Source organism: Tenrec ecaudatus, chromosome 5 (genome assembly GCF_050624435.1).
Source record: "Tenrec ecaudatus isolate mTenEca1 chromosome 5, mTenEca1.hap1, whole genome shotgun sequence".
Lineage (NCBI taxonomy): Eukaryota > Metazoa > Chordata > Mammalia > Afrosoricida > Tenrecidae > Tenrec > Tenrec ecaudatus.
Genome location: NC_134534.1, coordinates 84,294,870 through 84,314,652, shown reverse-complemented (window position 1 = coordinate 84,314,652; position 19,783 = coordinate 84,294,870). Strand labels below are relative to the sequence as shown.

Sequence of the window (19,783 nt, the reverse complement as noted above, 5' to 3'; positions counted from 1 at the left end):
ATTCCAAACTGAACATAATGACGTACTTGACTTTCATGATTGTCCACTGTCTTTACAGGGAGCCCGGGTGGTAGAGTGGCTTAACCACGTGGTTGCTAATGAAAAAGTCGGTGGTCTGAACTCACTGGTTGTTCTGTGAAAGAAAGAGGAGCCAGCCAGCTTCCGTAAAAATTACAGCCTCAGGCCTTAAGGGCAGTTCTACTTTGCCCTATTCAAGTTGTCCGGAGCCATGATCAATTTGAGGGCAATGGCTTTTGGGGCTAGTGTCTTTACTCCCTCTAGAGGCAGAAGATGCGCATGAACCACCATCCCTCATCCTGGCAGGTTTTCCAAAGTGAATCAAAACCACGTGTAAAAAGCAAAAAGTGAATTTCTTTCTCTTGGGAGATTCAACTAGTAAAAACTATCTACAGTATCCTTGACACTAAACTGAATTTCTGATGACCTATTGAGTACCTAAATGTACCATTTATATTTAATATAAGGATAATACAGTCCAGTATGTATCTTATCCCTTATGAAATTAAACAGTGTATATACAGATGAAAGAAACAAGACTTATGAATCAATATCTTATTTGGGAGTCTAAAAATCAGCGTTGAATCACATGAACAGCAGCATTTTTCATAAAATTGAATATTTTCCTATATGGACATCACCTATTTTGAGACCTCTCATCTGTGTTTGTTGTATTCTAGTGTGTGTGTGTTGCTACGATGCCACCAGTATTTCAAATCCCAGAAGGCTCACTGTGGTGGATAGGTTTCAGCAAAGCTTCCAGACTAAGACAGACCAGGAAGAAAAGCCTGGTATTCTACTACTGAAAATTAGCTCAGGAAAAACACCAGGGTCACAACAGAATCTCATCTAACAAGTGCTGTAAAACAGGTCTCCTAGGAGAGAAGGTACAACAACAGACTCAAACCAACCAATGGTCGTGAGGAAGATGTGGGACCAAGCAACTTTTTCTGAGACGTCTTCGGGGGGAAAGTCCATTTTTTTTAACTTTCATTCTCCCATGAGTTTTCTGAAGCCCCCGTGTATTCTGTTACACATGGGGTCACACGATCCAAGGTCCACTCAAGAGCATTAAACTAACATCAACACTAGATCAACTGTACAGACAGGATGGCTCATAAATGAGACTTCAAGAAGAAAATCCCATTATCTTCTAATACCATTTTCCCGTGAACTTGATGAAACCCCCTAGTAGATGCCTGGCAGCAAGATATCATTTCACCTCTTTCTGAACCCCAGGAGGAACCTAAGCTTGCTAATTTCCTTTCTTCTTTTTAACTCAGAGGATCTCAAGTCTAGAAGCATGCTACTTATTCCAGGGGCTTAAAAAATATGCGTGTCACTTTGAGTGTGTGTGCGCATGTGTGTGTAGGGGTGGTGACTGCGGTTTAGAGGTGGCATGTGCTTGAAAGACTACAAGGAAGAGATTTACAACTGCTCTTGCGCCCTCCTTTCCTTACAGAATGGGGTGGGGGTGGGGGGCTGTTTTGTGGAAGAAACCCCGTGCAGGGCACATGGGGAGCGAAGTGGGTGGGACCTAACTTCTGGCAGTCACTTGCCCACTCTAATACCATGATAGTTGGCGACACTCCAGGCAGGAGGGCAGCCTGGATATGCTACCTCTAGCTGGCCCTCCATAAGTCAGCACTGCAGAGTCTGCTTTGTGAGGTAATTAGTTGTGGTATGGGGCGCCTGGGTTAGCACGCACAGCGTTCATCAATCCTATTTTTAGAGACTGTCGCTGGAGCTGACCCAGGCTGGACAGTAGTTCTCAACTCAGGCTACATATTAGAGCGGCCTGCAGGCACCCAGGAGCTTCTAAGTGCGGCAGAATTGGAGGTGATACGCATAGGATCCCTCTCAGGCCTTTCTCTTGCCTCGCTTTAGAATTATTAATCCCTCAGGTGAAAATGAGACCCCTTGTCTGGTTCCACACCACCCTCACAGTTGTTCCTATGCTTGAACTCACTGTTCCAGTCATTGTGTAAATTCACCTCATCCAAGGACTGCCTTATTTTGTTTTTTGGGCGGCCCCTTTACTTTACCAAAGCATGATGTGCTTCTCCAGAGGCAGGTCTCTCCTGATATGTCCAAAGTGTAAAACAGGGGTCCTCAAACTTTTTAAACAGGGGGCAGGTCACTGTCCTTCAGGCCGGTACTAAAGTTTATGAAGCCTGATGATCCTTGCCTTTAAGGAGCACTTTGGCCTTATTTATTCCAAAATAGATGTTTGTCTTCTAGCAGGCCACAGTACTTTAAATATATTTTTGCATTGCTTTTTTTCTAACACAATTCAAATGTGTCAATTTTTTCAGTCTTATTTAATATGTAACTTTCACATGCATATGAGGCAATGGAAAATATGGCTTGGGTCAGGTAGACTCAGTTCTAAATGTGACATCCTTGCTCTTCAATATTCAAAAGAGATCTTGTGCTATGCATTTACCCAATGCAATGCAGTTTGATATTTTGACTGCTGCTTCCGTGATCATTGTGGATCCAAGCCAAAATAAAACAAATCCTTGACAACTTCTGTCTTTTCTCCATTTATCATGCTGTTATCTACTGTTCCAGTTGTGAGGATTTGTTTTAATTACACTGAGTGGTAATCCACACTAAGGCTGCAATCGCTAAGCCCTCGGCAAGTGCTTCAGGCCTTCACTTTCAGCAGGCAAGATTGTGTCATCTACATCGGAAGACTGTTAGTAAGCCTTCCGCCAATGCCGAGGCCACGATCTTCCTTATGTATGCCGGCTTCTCTGATGAACTGCTCGGCATACAGATCAAGTAGAATGGGAGGGCACTGCCCTGTTGCACACCTTTCTTGCTATTAAACCATGCGGCATTCCCTTGTTCTTCTCACACAACTGCCTCTCGATCCACGTACAAGTTCCACAGGAGCACAAGGTGAGTTCTGGAATTCCTATTCTACACGGTCCACACCTTGGCACGTAATGCCTTGGCATAGTCTACACAACACAAGTAGCATCTTTTTGGTATCCTTTGCTTTCAAATCCATTGGACAACAGCAGTACTGTCCTTGTTTTATGTTCTCTTCTGAATCCAGCCTATTTCAGCTCCCTGTCAACGTACTGCTGCAACGGTTGATGGGTGATCTTCAGCAAAATTTTACTTGTATGTGATATCAAAGATATTGTTTGATAGTCTGAGAATTCTGTTGGGTCACCTTTCTTTGGAATGAGTACAGACAGGGATCTCTTATAGTCCGTTGGCCAAGTAGCTGTCTCGGACTTCCTGGCTGCATCAGCTCGTTGAAACATTTTCATTGGTATCCTATCAATTTCTGGCACCTCATTTTTAGCTAATGCTTACAGTACAGCTTGAACCTCTTTCACCAACACTGGGTCCCGAATAGCTGACAGTCAACCAATGACTATATCATTTCCATCTTCTCTTTCTAGCTTCCTTAGATGCTGCCTACACCATTCAATATTTTACCCATAGAATCTTCCAATATTGCAACTTGAAGCTTCAATTGTTTAAGTTCTTTCAGTTTAAGATATGCTGAGTGTTTCTTGTTTTTGGTTTTCTAACTTTGGGTGTTTGCACATTTCATTGCAATGCTTCTTGAGCTGGTTTTGAAATTTTCTATTTAACCTGTTGCATCATTTCTTCCATTTGCTATAGCTACTCTCAGATCAAGAGCAAGTTTCAGTCTCTTCTCACATCCTCTTTGATGCTTTCTTTCTTTCCTGTCCTTTTAATGACCTTTGCTTCCTTCACATGCAATATTCTTGATGTCATCTATAGCTCATCACGTTTTCTTTCATTAAGGTTCAATGTGTCTAATCTGACCTTGAAATGGAGGCGGGATAAGCCCAAGGTGGTATTTTGGTACGTGTTTAAATTTCTTCAGCTTCAGTCTAAACTTACATATGTGCAGTTGATCTCTTCTACAGTAAGCCCCTGGTTTGATTTTAGCTACTGATACTGAGTATCTCCATTGTTTCTTTCCAGAAATATAGTCAATTTGATTTCTACGTATTCCATCTGGAGAAAACCACATTTATAGTCAGTCACTTTTTCTGTTATTGAAAAAAGATATTTGCTATGAACAAGTACTTGGTCTTGAAAATTCTATCATCTTCAGCTTAATTTATGTCACCGAATCCACATTTTCCAATTACTGTTCCCTGTTTCCAACTTCAGTCACGACTGATCAATTGCCAACTGAAGAAGTCTCCAGGTTTATCATTAGCTCTTGTGGTGGCGGGTAAATCTGAGCAATAGCTGTGTTGATTGGATTTCTTGAAGGATAGATATGATCCTATTATAGACTGCATTGTATTTCAATATAGACCTTGAATTCATTTGTGACAATTTCTAATTTTCCTAGATTCATAATTTGTATAATCCAAGCTCCGATTATTAGGTTTTGCAGCTGTTTTTTCTTACGTGAGTTGGGCCCGCACCAGCCAATGAAGATCCTGACGCTTCACTGCCCCAGGCTTTATCCCCTTCACATCGCGTGTTTGACTCCTCAGTCACACTGCAAGAGTCTGCCGAGCAGCGGCGGGGCGCATTCTCTGCCACTATTCCTGATAATGTTCTGCTTCCATTCACTAGGCCTTCAGTCTACGACTTGCTCAAAATTGACAAAAGCCCAGCAGTCCTTTTCTCTGCAGCTCTTCCTTTCAACAGTAAAACTCCTCTCCCCCTCAAAGTTTTGAGTGGGGCTCAGGCTTTTTGTTTAAGCCCCTTACTCTATCTTGGCATCGAACAAAATGCCTTTCCTTTTCAGGCAATTCTTAACTCCATTTTCTGCATATCTACTCAAATATGGGCCCATGATGGGCTTACAAGCTCTTATAATCATGATTTTAAACTTATGTATAAATGCGCACACATATATATGTGTTTATATATGCACGCTTCAAAAATTTGGGGGAGGGAAATGGAATCAAAAGATAGACTCCTATTTAAAAGATAACTTTTAAAGCCCGCTCCTATATACCTATGCCAGTTGTGGGGACTGAGGAGATGCAATAGATGGGGATCTGACAAACACTTGCAGTGCTTTGGTAGACACCAAGCCGGGACTCTGCTCATGTGTTATCACGTAAGGAAACACACACATCGTTTACTTCCCATTCTCTGAAACAGGCCAAAGGCTCACAGAAGTTCTTCAGCACTCACCTGGTCAATATCAGCATTTCTTGGCAGAAAATAGACAATATTATTAGTGATCTTCTGGGAAAGCCTGAAAATTTCAAATGTGGAGAGCAGTTAAGGAAAAGTAACAGAAACAGCCGCGATTTTCTGATCAGAGAGTTCTTTACTCATTATATAACGATCTAAACATTACATTTTGATATGTAAACAACAAAACACAAGTTTAAATTCTCATGACCACACCTAAAAGGAATGACTAAGGAGCAATTTCCTAATTCAGCAGCACATGCTTGGTAAGTCAGAGATGAGAACTGGAGACTGCGGAGGGACAGTGGCCTCTGGCACCCGACCTTGCAGTTAGCAGTCCAGGGCATCACCAGCAAGTCACACTTCGGCTCCGAAGTGAAGCTGGTGGAATCTTTTCACCTACTATTCTAGTGGAAGGACGCCAAGCGCAGTGACAGGCACGCTGTCCTGCTGCCACTGCTAATTACTGCAAAGAGAGAAGAGACAGGAGTACGCAGTAAGTCCGTCTTTCCAGGAAAAAATAAGATGAGCAGCTCTTGTCATTGAAGTCTACACTCTGAGTTTTAAGTACTAAGTTGGAAATGGATCTCTTTTTTTGTTAAAGTCAGACAGATGAGTGTTTTGGGGAGCAGGGAATGAAGGAGAAAATAATGCTATTCTTAATGAAATGTCTGTTCCAGCACCTGAAAGTTTAACAACAACAAAAAGAAAGAAAACAATTCAAGACATACCAAGAAGTAGCCCCGAAGTCAATGTGTGTTGAAGAAAACCACCCAAACTCTGGGGAAAGGTCTTGAGGGGTTCTCCAATCGTGCAACAATATCCTTTCATGCTTTCCATTTCTCTTGCTTTGCAATTAAAAAATCACATAATTTTCGTATACCTACTTTTTATGTTAAAGAAACTGGAGCTTATCAGATGCTATTGGAAAATATTACTCTTCATTAATTTCAATTACTCACACACACACCCCCTCACAATGACTTTTATACCCAAACACGCGGGGCTTTCAAAGGATATCCATCAGGAGACATCATTGTCCTGATGTCAAAGGTCTCTGCGGTGGCGTAGTCTGGTCCACCCCAGGGAGGGCTGAGGAACACAACGTCTGCCTTTAGGTGGGAAGCCAGCAGGAGAAAATCTCCACAGATAAACTCTATCTTATCTGCTACCCCATACACTTCTGCATTATTTCGAGCGAGATCAATCTTCACAGGATCAATATCAATGGCGATCACTAAAAATGGCAAAAGGTCAAATGAGTCATTAATATTATCATTTCATAAAGTTAACCTTTATAAGTCTGCTTACCTTCCGTACAACAAACATTTTTTAAAGACTAAAGGACACATCATTAAGGTATTTGGCTCCATAGACCAGTTATATACCAAAAACAAGCAACCTTTCCCCGTACCCCCTACCAAAACCCCCACCAACCACACACACATACAAATAAAAAACTCAAACCCACTGTTAGCGTCAGTTCTGACTCACAGTTAGTGCTGCCCTAAAGTAGAATGAGTTCTTTAAGAATGTTGACCAAGAAAATGTGACTGGCTGTCAAAATAATTTCCCTCACTCAGCTGTACCAAAGCAAGATGGTAGTACTATTTTCTAGTCTTAATAGTTTTATTGTCATATAATTCCACACCATACAATCTAATAGTTCAGTCAGATTAAATTTAGGCAACCACCACCATCACAATCAGTTTCGCAACATTCTTTCTCATACTCAGTTGTCCTTAGCTTCCTCTGCCACGCCCCTAGGTATTTATTAATTCAGTTATCATCTCTATAGTTTTACCTATCCCGATTTCATATGTAGAAAATCATACAAAAAAACCAAGAACCAAATAAAAACAATAGTCACCAAGAAACAAAACAATGAGTTGGGCCATGTCCTAAGTGCAAGGCCATTATCCATTCATACATCTATGGCTTATGTCTCCTGTTCATTTTAGAGACAACATGTCATGGAGCACAACATAAATAATCCCCATGGGGCATAAGGCAATTCTATTGAGAGTATTATTAATTTAGCCCATTGTATTAAATTTAAAACAATGTTGAGAAAAGGAAATTAGACCTGCATAGGCTGGCTTTTCTTACCACAATGCATGAATTGTTGACTTGTACAGATTAAAAGTTCAATGACTGGACACAATTTACACAGGGAGGTTTGGAGATAGGGCACAACTTTCAATAACATTCAATCATAGGCAGAACTGTGCCTGACAGATAAATATATGTCCTGAAAAGTAAAAGTCAAACCAAACTCACTACCATTGAGTAAATCCCGACTCACAGCGACCCCACAGAGCAGGGTAGATATAACTGCTCCTGAGGATTTCTGAGACCTTAACTGCTTATGGGAGTAAAAAGCCGCGTCTTTCTTCTGAACTATTTTGAACTGACTATGGGGATTACAGTCCAACTTGTAACCATGACATCATCAAAATAGTAATTACTTATTAGTCCAGGGTCACCATTCACTGGACACCCTCAAAGCAAGATAGCTGAACCCAATGACTACCAATTCCATAACCTTGGGATAGTGGCCACCTGCTTCTTCTCATTCTGAGGCATTTCAGCCTTAAGTCCAAGGGAGTATGTTGGTTCCTGAAATCTGCTACACGGGAGTTTAATATAAAGCTCAGTGCACTGAGAGGAGTGTCTACACTGAATCCTGTGGTATGGTCTATGGAGGACAGCTGGAGAGAAACTAAGTCAAAAGTGTCCAGTTAGGAACATAATTCTGGGTGTATTCTCCCTTGGGGCCTATATAAGTATTATTTTTTTCCTGGTTGCAGGTTGCCCCACCAGTTTGCACAAAAAGAAATGTAATTGCCTCCTCTGAGATAGACACCCTCTTCCCACCTGCCCCTGCATCACATTCAGTAAGGTTTGCTAATCACGCTTGTAGGACTATCTGTTGATTTGGGGTGATCTTAGAACTATGTTGTATGGTAATAATTGATTGGTCTTCTCCCTTTACTGGCATCTTGAGAGAGTGACCCCAAATGAAGTGAGGCCTCTCTACAATGGTTGTACATTTTTACAAGCCTATCAGCCCTGTATGAGTTGCAATCTCTCTGCAGCCTCTCCTGCATTTGTTCTGTTTTTGTTTTTTTTTGAGTTATCATTATCATTGTAGGTGTAAGGTGATGTCATTATTTTGATTTGCATATCTTTAATGATTAGTGATCATGAGTCATAAGCATTCTAGTTGTCCTTTGCCTGTCTTTCTTTTTCTTATTGATATATTACAGAATTCTATATATTTTAGTAATTAGTCCCTTGTCCAGGTATCATGGCTAACAATATTTTTTCCAAATCCATGGGCTCGTTTCACTAGTGTTTAAATAAGTCCCAGTCATATAGTTTGTCCTTCACATGTGTGTTTGCTTTGTTATATTTGGTAGTCTGGGTGTGTCCTACAGTAGGATCAATGTTTATCCCAATTTTCTCATTTATAATGCCCATAGCTCTGGGGCTTACATTTAGGTTTCTAATCCATAGTAAGTTAATTTTACTGTAAAATTTTATCCATTTGAGCACACCTTTATCTGCACATTTATTTTGACCTGAATGTGCTAACTTTATAGTGCCAGAAAAACTCATAGACCAAAAAAATATAAAGTACTTCCCAAATGTTGAAATCTATGTTGGGCTGCTAACCACAAGGTGAGCAGTTTGAAAGCACCAGTCACTGTGAGGGAGAAAGATGATTTTCTCTCATAAATTTAGTTTAGAAAACCCACAAGAGGCAGTTCCACCCTGTCTAAAGGACCACTATGGGTCACAATCAACTCAATGGCAGTGAGTTTTTCCAACTTCACTGTGTTCTGTGTAGCCTGGTAGGAGGCACTTGAAAACATCACCAATTGCACAGAAGGCTGATAATGCAAAGGTTTCAAGAAATACAAATTTTATCAAAATGAGATAGCCTTCAAAGACCACAAATTTGACAAATCCAAAGAAAACACACTTACAGAGCTATATAGTCAAATTATGAGCAATTTCTATTGCAGAAGCAATAGAAAGCATTATTTTCACTAAAGGTTTTGGTTAGATGCCCTTCTAACTCATAGCAAGCCTCTGTCCAATGGAATGAAGTTTGCTGCCTGGTGCTGCCTGAGCCTCACAACAGTCTCTCTGTTTGAGGCTATTGTTGCAGTCATTGTGTCAATCCAGCTTGAGGTAGTTAATTGTGCTAACCTGGCCGATAAACACATGTGGGGTAATTGAAGGGTGGAGGAATAAATGGCTTGGTGACCTTGGCCTTTCTAGTTCTTGGGTCTCTTGCTTTGTGATGGTTGGACCACGGTTCAGCTGCCTTAGCCAGTTTCCTGCTTCAGCTGGCAAGGCTCACTTCCTGCAAGACATTCCCAAGGACCTACCCCGATGCAGCCCTGAGATGCTTACACGCCCACCGATTCGGCTTTCCTCCTGCGATCGGCGTCATAGTGTTTTTGTGAGCTGGAGGAGGACTTTGTGGATCGGTGTCGGACATATGGGCTAATGTTGTTTTTTTGGGTTAATGTTGGATTTGTGAGCTTGGGCAGCACTGGGTTGAGATGTTTTCTTGATGTACACTTACCCTTTATATAAAACTCTCTCTTATACGTCAGTTTCTGTGGGTTTATTTCTCTAAAGTCCCCAGACTAACATACAGCTCCTCAACAGCTTTCCCCTTTTTAGATGACCAACTACTTCACCAGACAAGACGCCCTTTGCTATGGACTGGTCTCTTCTGACAGATGTCTACAGATTAGGCTTTCACTTAACTTAGCGTACTTTGATAAAGATTTATGAATAATGTTAAGTTATTTAAAGCTTACCAACAGCTTGGAGCAAACAACTCACATGCACCTGAATGTATACCACTGGGTGAATGGCAACAGTTTATATTTGAAGGGATTAAGTGGGCAACTGATAGAACTGGAAATCTTTCCAAAGAAACACCAATTTCATAATTTATTCATGCTTTTGAGAAACAATGTTTCAAATAAATTACCTAAATAATGGTTCTAAGCACCAGTTACAATATATTGCAAAACTATGCAACATGAGGATGGTACTGTTCTGTTAGAAAGAAGCTCCCACTTAACATTTAAAAGAAAAAACGTCTTTTCAGCTCTTTAATCTGCTGAATTTATAAAAAGACAGAGATGTGCTGACACCATCAAAAAATTCAAAGATAAAGCAGCTTTCAACAACGAATTCGTTTAGCAGCTCTCAAACTGTGGGTTGTGACCCCTTTGGGGGTCAAACGGGTCACCTGATTCATAACAGTAGCAAGATTAAAGTTATGAAGTAGCAACAAAAATAATTATGGTTGGGGGTTACCACAACCCGAGGAACTGTATGAAAGGATGGCAGCAGCATTAGGAAGGTTGAGATCCACTGTATTATTAATCCTCATGGTTCCTCTGCATTGCTCTTGGAGGCAGATTTCATGGAATTTTACACGAGCAAAATGCTGACAAATGCAGGATGACACTATCTAGAGCTGCATCACCCAGTAGTGGCAGCCATTACCACATGAAAATTGGTTAAGATTAAATGATAACAAGCCACATTTCAAGTGTCAATAGACACATGTGTTTACGGGCTACCATAGCAGAGAGCTCAGGAGATGTTCCACCATTGCAGAAAGTTCCACCAGGTGATAACACAGTTATGTTCTGTGATTTGGATGCCGGTGAAGCACTCTATTATATAGTAATATTCTTTTACAAAGCTCTGTTAGTGCCGTAGTAAAGTGGCTGCTAACTACAATGTTGATGTGTTCGGAGCCATGGTAGCAGAACTGAAGTATATGTGACTATCCACATTTTGCACTGCAATGGGCATTGTTATGTAATACGGGCATTGTAAGAGCATCGTATTATATAAAGCACGTTTACATACATTTGATATACAAAGGGGCTTCCAAAATTGGTGGACAAGTGAAACTAATAAAAATGGTTTTTGTTTTTTTTTCTGAGTTCAAGTTTAATACAACTACAAAAGATCAATGGGCTTATGCCCCACTACTAGTACATGATACATATCAGGCCCTGCCCGAAACAGCTCAGGGTCATTTTCACTGGGGTGTAGAAAGACTGCCCCTCCCCAGCCCCTACAAAAAATGCCTATCATATTATCAAATACCATGCTCTCAGTAGAGTCTAAGGCCTTATGTTTGAAACACGAAGAATACAAAAGAGGTTTGTTTGTTTTTCTCAAGGCTACTCATGGCTGCCCAGCACTGAAATGGTCCAGTGCTCACTTCTACTTGGCGAAATACTCTCTGCTCTTCTGGACATCAGGCTTGATAGTATCGCTGCCAGGCTTCCAACCAGCTGGACACACTTCTCCATGTTTATCCGTGAACTGGAAGGCCTGAACCAGTCTTAGAATCTCATCCACAGAGCAGCCAACAGGGAGGTCATTTACAGTGATCTGCCTAAGAATTCCTTTATCATCAATGATGAAGAGGCCCCTAAATGAGATGTCTTCATCCACCTTTAAGACCCCATAGTCCTGAGCAATGGTACGCTTGGCATCTGATACCAAAGGAATGTTCATAGGCCCTAAGCCTCCTTCTTTCTTGGGTGTGTTGATCCAAACCAGATGGCAGAAGTGAGAATCCACAGAAGCACCAATCACTTGGCAGTTGAGTTTCTTAAATTCTTCTGCCCTGTCACTGAAAGCAATGACCTCCGTAGGGCACACAAAGGTGAAGTCAAGAGGGTAAAAAAAGAACACGATGTATTTTCCTTTACAGTCAGTCAGGCTGATATCTTTGAACTGACCATCAGGCATAACAGCTGTAGCTTTGAAGTTGGGGGCAGGGTGCCCAATTTTGGCAGTTCCTGAAGACATCTTGTTAACAGAAGGGGCGCCTACAGGAGCGAGCACCCGTCGTCACCAGCCGGGGAGAGCGTCAAAAATGGTTTTTGCATAGACTTTAATTCTTCTATACTTCAGAACCCCTCCGCTAGAGGGGTTATCAAAGTAACCCCTCTCTCAAGCTGCTCTGGCTCTCCATTAGTGCTAGGAGTCTGGAGATTTGCAAACTTGCACCAGCAATTGGCTGTCTCGGTGTACCCTGTTCTCTGAGTGATCGCTAAGAAGCCTCAAGGATGGAACAGTGGCTGCAGCCCAGTCTCTCTGTACACAATGAACCAGGGGGCAGCTGTGGTAACTGTGACAGCGGCAGCCAAGGCTCAGGGGCGCATGATGCACTTTGGCTGTAGCTTAGTCAGGTCAGCTACAGGGACTCAGCTGTGGCTGCCACACAGCGCAAACCACACTCACGTACATACAACAAGGTCTAACAGAGAAATGCTTAAGAATCATCATTTCTGAGTTGAAAGACATTTTTTTTTAATGATACATTTGGATTCATGGGACTGACTTGTCTGGCAAACATTTAGAAGAACTTTATGAGTAAACAGTAAATTCGGGGAAAATATAAAGTAATTATCATTTTGGTAATCATAAAAAATAGCTTTTATCCAAGATGCTAGAAAACTGTATAAAATTAGCAAATGACAAGACTTATTCAGAGGAGCAATTGCCCATTTACAAGTGCTGCTTTTAACTGATGCTAAACATCACTTTCCTATTGTTCTTTTTATATTGTCCTTTCCTAGTCAATATAATGAAATGCATAATAATTACCAAGACTCAGTGAAAAGCTGCTTTGAAGATAACAGGGGAAAAACCACCCTAAGTGTCTACAGACTGTGAAGACATGAACAACAAACCTCTCTACAACCTCACCTGATACTACTTTTTAAACAGAATCAGGACAGCACGATCAGAAAAACTGAATAAAAGCCCTGGCTTTACTACGTAGTCATGCCATTTTGGACAAATTGTTCAAGTTCTTCTCATTGCTATACATCTCCCTGTGGTCCTAAATTACAGTGGTATGCAACAGAATTGCACAAGAGACAACTGTAAGGTTGATGTACTATTTAAAGTCATTTATTAGACACACGGGATATTAAAGTGGACAGGGACCACAAAGGCCATTGCAGGTAGGTAAGGAAACGAGTGGTCAAGTTAGCATTCCCTCCTCATTTTAGTATCTTGCTTTTTATGCAATGTTATAATCTTGCTCCATCATTCAAAACCCAACCGACTGCCATTGAGTTATTCAGACTCATGGCTACAAGGGAAGAGTAGCATTGCCCCTCTGGGATTCCAGGCGTGTATAACTTTGCACTAAGCCTCATGTTGCTCCTGTGGGGTGACTGCTGAGTTTGAAATGTCGACCTGAGGTTAGCCACCCAACACGGAGGTCCTGACACCACCACGGCCCTTCTACCTGTCCAACAGGTGTAGTTAAATCATTTTGGGCAACTTCCTTTATCTTCTAGGGGGACAGTAAAAAGCATGCTTCCCCAAGTCTCTGAGGATTAAATACGTTAATGCATACTAACAACAGTGTCTGACACGTATCAGTCTCCATGGAGTGCGTTCTGCCTCACAGGGTGTCTGATGCATTTCAAGGTAAGTAAAAAATTGTTGTTATAAAAAAGAAGATGTCTTTATTAAGTAAAAATAAAGACTACAACTTGCTGTTAGGTCCTCTGTCTAGGTCTGTACACTCCTTCAGGTGTGGCTGCAGCTCTCCACTCACCTTCCCTCCCCTGAAGAATTGTTTCCTAATTGATATCAAAACGGTTGTTTTGACATCAAGGAACAAAAATTGTGTTCCTCTGAAATAGTGAGTTTGGGAACAAAGTCAAGCCTGAAGTTGCACGATCCAGGGCTGTTGGGTAGATGTGTCAAGGTTTCCTAATGAATTCACACAAGCCCTGTCTCTTGAGAATGAGCAGCCATATCGTGATGAAAAAATATACCGAAACACAACTCTTCTGGCCTTTTTCCCCACCAATGAGGTGTTTATCTTAACACTTCTTCCCAATAAGTGTGATTGCCCTGTGTCTTTCGAGAAAATCTATCAAAATTGCCCCTGGGAATTCTCCAAACAGTATCCACAACGCTCTGAGCTGACCTTTTAACCTTGAACTTAACTGGCAAAGCAGATTCCCTTAGAGGTCACTGTTGATGGCTGTGTTTCTTTTTAAACATGTTAGCCATTATGTAAAGTATTGGGGGCTAATATAATAATAATAATTAGTATTAATTATATAGTAAATCTCAGAAAAGGCAGGCTAAAACAAAGTGAAATGGTTATTGAATAAACAGAAAACTGTTCACTTCCATTAATGGCTAATTACCTGTGTTTCCAGTCAAGGCAAACTGAATGGTATTTCCTCCAACTCCACAGAAGGCGTCCACCACAATGCTGCCCGTGAAGGACTCGCCCACTCGGCTGGCAATGTGTTCAGCTATCTTCTCAGGAGTCACAGAAAACCAACCCTCTGGAGGAAAGCGCACCACTGTTAAGATACTCAGTTTTAAGAAGTTGGCCAAGCATGATGAGTGAGATGTTTGTAACACATGATTCACTCCTGCCCCCTACAGGCTTTTTCAAGTTGGACTTTTCTTTTTTACTATCTAGCAAAGTTATGATCATCCAATAGATTTTTTTCCAAACTTCGCTGTTTGAGTAGTGGAATGTTTATAAAGCTTAGAGTCATCAGACAATGGAGGTATCACTCTATTATATACTTTTTAAAAACACAGTTTTGTTTTCCAAATATATATATCTCATATAGTTTTAAATAATAGTTTTACAAAGCTTATTATGAAAAACAGCAGGGAAACACTCCAATTCCTGACTTCTGCAGAAGCAACTACCTTAAAATCCTACCTATTTGGTGTAGCATATCTCCAGCACTCTAAACACAGAATATAATTCTGATTTTTCTGTTTTAGGCATTATAAAACATGAAAAGTTAGGTCAACTATTAGCTAACTCTCCAGACTCCATTGAACTTCCAAGTTTCTTTTTGTCCTCCTGAAGAAGCAATGAGTAAGATGTGTACATTTTTCTACATTTGTAAAAAATTCTCACCTTACCAAAGGGCTGGAAAAAGCAAGCAGAACAAGGCCTCAAAGTTGCAGAAGTAAACAATGAAAGGGTACACTGCTGCTTCTTTCCCAGAATTTACATTTTTGAGATATTTCCCTAAACAAAATGGTGAGCAAATGTCCTGGCTTACATTCCTCCTCCAAACTTTAAATTGCTCCTTTCCGCTAGAAGAGTCAAGACGGGAACCTCAAGAATGACATGCAAAGCACTCTCCAGTTTCACCTCTCGGAACAAGCTCCTAGGAACTCCCCTAATTCACAGCATTCTGTTAAGTTGGAAGAGGTCCCCGAGTCCCAACATTCTACCATGTATGAAGACCTCCTGGTTTTGATAGCTAATCAGTATTAATTTGTAGGTAGCTTATATCTGAAAACGCACACTACCCCCAGACCGAATTAAAAAGTTGTTAAAGTTACAGCAGGATGTCTCAAGTAAAATTTCAAAGTTTCCACTATTAATCCAGTAAATCACCTCTTTTAAATATAAATGTCTTTTGTTTTTAGTAAATCACGCCTTCACTGATGTTTCATTTACTAAACCTATCAATTGTTTTGCTATATGATGCTACAAATACAGATTAAGCCTGAATCGGTATTTGAATATGCACACACACATAGACCTATGTTGAAGGGCAGTCTATAGAATAACTAACTGCCTGTGTTCTTTAAAATGCCAACAGCCGGAAAGACCAAGAAGGCTGAGGAACTGTTGCCAATGGAGGAACCCAAAGAAACACGAACATCCAATGTACTTCGTGAACACCTACTGGAAAGAGAAGTGCTACAACGGACACGCTTAGGACAACAAACGAAACGGGAAGTTAGAGTGTACTGGCAAAAAGTCCGTATTCCCTAATTTTACTACTGCCACGTAAGAAAATATCCTTGTTATTTGGATAGAAATATGTTGTAACTGTATTAAGAGGTAAGACATGATGATGTAACCAATCTACATTCATATGGATCAGATTTTTCCCAACTTTTCTGTAACTTTGAAATGGTTCAAAAATAAAGTTAAAAATATTTATAAGCCTTACCTTTGTCCAATTTAATGCCGTCATCAAAACGGGAGAAGAGTCTGTACCTCTGGGCCCAGTACTTTGCCAGCTTAGGAACAGCAGCTATTTCAGGAGGTAAACAATTCACCTTTCTGTTCTTGTTTTTCTTCTTCTTAATTTCAGCTAAAAACAAAACCAAAAAATACAAAACACAAGTGAATTTATTTTAAAATGTGGTCACACAGAATCATTCCAACTTTGGATGACATCCAGTTTATGCACGCCAACTAGACTCTGAGAAGCAGAAGGGTATTTATAATAGAAAAGGCACTGCCCTTAGATTAAAGACTCCTTGCTCTTGTTCCTTAGCAGCTTTTCAAACTCAGACATAACCAGGCTAAGTTCCAACCTCTAATTCCTTCATAGAACAAATGAGTGGAGTAACGAGCAGTATCTGCTCTCACGTAGCCTTGACGATGTGGCAGTTACCAGTTGAGTTGTGACCCACAAGGCCATCAGTATGAACGTGGCAGTGGCTGAGGGAGAAAGACCAGATCACCTGCTCTTGTAAAGATTCATTGGTAGGTGCCATCCCGTCTGCTCCAACTCACAGTCACCTCTATGTACAAGAAAACGAGAAACGGCCTCATCCTGCGCCATCGTGACACTGAGTCTTGTATCTGAGCAGCTCCTTGTGCAGTCAGTGTCTGTCTACCTCATGGAGGGCTGACCCGTTTTCACTGCCACTGGACATTACAAAGCATGAGGTCCTGCTCCAGGGACTGGTTTCCCTGACAGTACGTCGAAAGTTCATGAGACAAAGTCTCAAAATCTTTGCCTTTAAGGAGCATTCTAGCTGTATTTCTTCCAAAGTCAGAGGTGTTTGTTCTTCTGGCAATCTGTGGTATTTTCAATATTCTTCTCCAGCACAATTCAAATGCATCGATTCTTCTTTGACCTTCTGTATTCAATGTCCAACTTTCACATGCATAAGAGGCAATGGAAAATACCAGGACTTGAGGGCTCAAAGAAACATCTTTGCTTTTCAATACTTTAAAAGAGGCCTTGTGCAGCACATTTTCCCAATTACATAATGCAAGTTTATGATGCCCAAAAGACTTGAAAAGAGGAAATTAAAACAGATGCTGGTACAACACAATTATTCACAAGGCTGAAAGTGTCCACCAGGTAGGTAAGTGAGCAAACAAAGTAGGATATATCCATTCCATGGAATATTATGCAGCCATAGAGAGATGAAACATGCCGACACATTTATAACAGAATGGAGAAAACAACATTGAGATAAGTGAAAAAAAGAGAGAAAAGGAAAAATAGTTTTCAACACCATTTATATAAAACATGTAGTACAGAAAGATGTGTAACTTGGTAGTTACCAAAGGCTGAGGAGTTATGGAACAAAGGTCATTCCTTGTGATGATTAAGGTAATTATTTATAGTGATTTGGCAAAAACAGTGTATGTGATTTAGTGTCATTGTTAATGGTCAAAATAGGAAGATGTGTTTTGTGTATATTTCCCCACAGATGAAAACATTCAAACAGTATAAAGGGTATACTGCTCTAAATACTATTGGTCAATGTCACATGGAAAAAACCTACTACCCCAAAACCAAAAATAAAAAGAATTAACAGAACGAAAAGCAGGTCACAGCAGAGACCAATCTGAGTGGCATACCCGTTTACAGCACCGTACTTTGCTCAGCCAAGAGGGAAGAATGCTTGGTGTTTCCAACACTGTCATTCGTGTACCACACTTCATGCTTTCTTACAACTCAAACAATACACAGCAGTGAATTCATGGTACTGATTTTAAGAGAAAATTAGGAAAAAACGTACTGAAGGGACAACATATTTATCTAAATCAAGTAGCAAGTCAGGGCATATTCAGCCTTACCTTCACCTTCTACCAGAACCGAATCTGGCCTCTGCTCCATGACACAATCTTGCTTTTCTGCCACAGTCCGTACTGGGTTGTCTCCTTCTTTTCCTCCAGTTTCACATCGGGCAGCTGAAGACAAGCTGTGGCATTTGTCAGGTTCTAGATTACGAGTCTCCAACGAATCCCCGTTTGGTATCACAGGTGCTTGCTCCTCTGATTCACTACTTGTGCAACAGTCTTGGATGCCGTCCCGAGAAAATGACTTCTGCGATGCTTCCACCTCCATTTCATCCTTTGGCTCATTAATCCATTTTAGGAATTTTTCTACCTGATTTTAAGATGTCATGAGCATAAGTTAATCCCACATTACACACAATTTCCCCCACTGGTTTTATTCTCCACTTGTTCTTGTTGTTAAGAATATACACCGAACAGGCGCCATGCCAGCAATTTCTACAGGCATACGTCAATGATGTTGATTTCCCACCAGTTTTATCATCTATAATTTGACTGCCAGGCTGTACCACAAATACTATCTCTGCTCTCTAGCTCATTCTGAGCCAATAGCATTTTGTTATCCTGACATAACTCAAATTTATTGACGATTTTAAAAAATAAAGATCTTTTTCTCAAAACCATGGTCAATTTTGACTCAGAGTGACCTGCCAGGACAGAGTAGATCTGCTCTTGTTAGCTTCGGAGACTGTGACTCTTCACTGCAGTAGAGAACCCCATCATTTCCTGCTGAGCTGCTGGTGGATTAGAACTACTGACCTTGTAGTTAGGAGCTTAACCCACGATACCACCGGGGCGCCACAAAGATTTCTTTAGAAATAATAAAATTAGTAGATTTAAAAGATTAGTACTTTCCTATAGTGGACTAACACTAGGAGATTAAGTAAAATTTGCCTAAGTAGCCTTGCATAAAGGTCCCCAACAAGATAACTCAGTATAATGCTACGATTATAAACAGACCTACTTATTATTGAACCCTGATTTTTTCTAATGACATGCAGCTCTCATCAACGGTTCAGGCTACAACCTATGTTAAATGTTACTATCATTAAAGATGAATGCTGACAAGATTTAGTGTCAATTTGTCTAAAAATAGACGAGAAAAAATGGAAAACAGCTCTTTTGGATAGAACGAGGGTAACTTATTTTATTTTTTAAATAAATCATTTTATTGGGGGCTCTTATAGCTCTTACAACAACCCATACATCAATTGCATCAAGCACGTTTGTACATATGTTGCCATGATCATTTCCAAAAAGTTTCTTTCTACTTGAGCCCTTGGTATCAGCCTATTTTTTCCCTTCCCTCCCCCCCACTCCCTTGATAAATTATTAGTTTTCATTTTACATGGTTTGCTATGTACCTTTACCCATGTGTTTGTTGTTTGTACCCACCCCCCACCAACTCGGTGTGTGTGTTACACATTCATCATTGTGACTGGTTCTCCCTTTCTCCCTCTTTGTTCTCACCTTCTTACTCTCATGGTATTGCTACTCTCATTGCTGTTCCTGGGGGCTGTATCTGTCCTGAATTCCTTGTCGAGAGCTCTTATCTGTACCAGTGTACATGCTCCAATCTAGCAGGGTTTTATAAGGTAGAACTGGGGTCATGATAGTAGGGGCAGGAAGCATTACAGAACTAGAGGACTGTTTTGTCAGTGCTACACAGCACCCTGATTGGCTCATCCCTTCTGT

General features: G+C 40.7%; 1 protein-coding gene and 1 pseudogene across 1 annotated transcript in view; both read right to left on the bottom strand.

Moving 5' to 3' along the window:
- TGS1 (trimethylguanosine synthase 1) overlaps positions 1-19,783 on the bottom strand; it is a 50,509-nt gene that overhangs the window by 7,133 nt on the left and 23,593 nt on the right. Inside the window, exons 8-12 of the mRNA XM_075549674.1 lie at positions 18,089-18,401; positions 16,215-16,358; positions 14,421-14,564; positions 6,199-6,415; positions 5,176-5,254 (exon numbers count right to left, since the gene is read on the bottom strand). Coding sequence (XP_075405789.1) covers positions 5,176-5,254; positions 6,199-6,415; positions 14,421-14,564; positions 16,215-16,358; positions 18,089-18,401 — 897 coding nt within the window. The remainder of the gene's footprint in view (positions 1-5,175; positions 5,255-6,198; positions 6,416-14,420; positions 14,565-16,214; positions 16,359-18,088; positions 18,402-19,783) is intronic.
- LOC142448821 (peroxiredoxin-1 pseudogene) lies at positions 11,149-12,064 on the bottom strand (annotated as a pseudogene).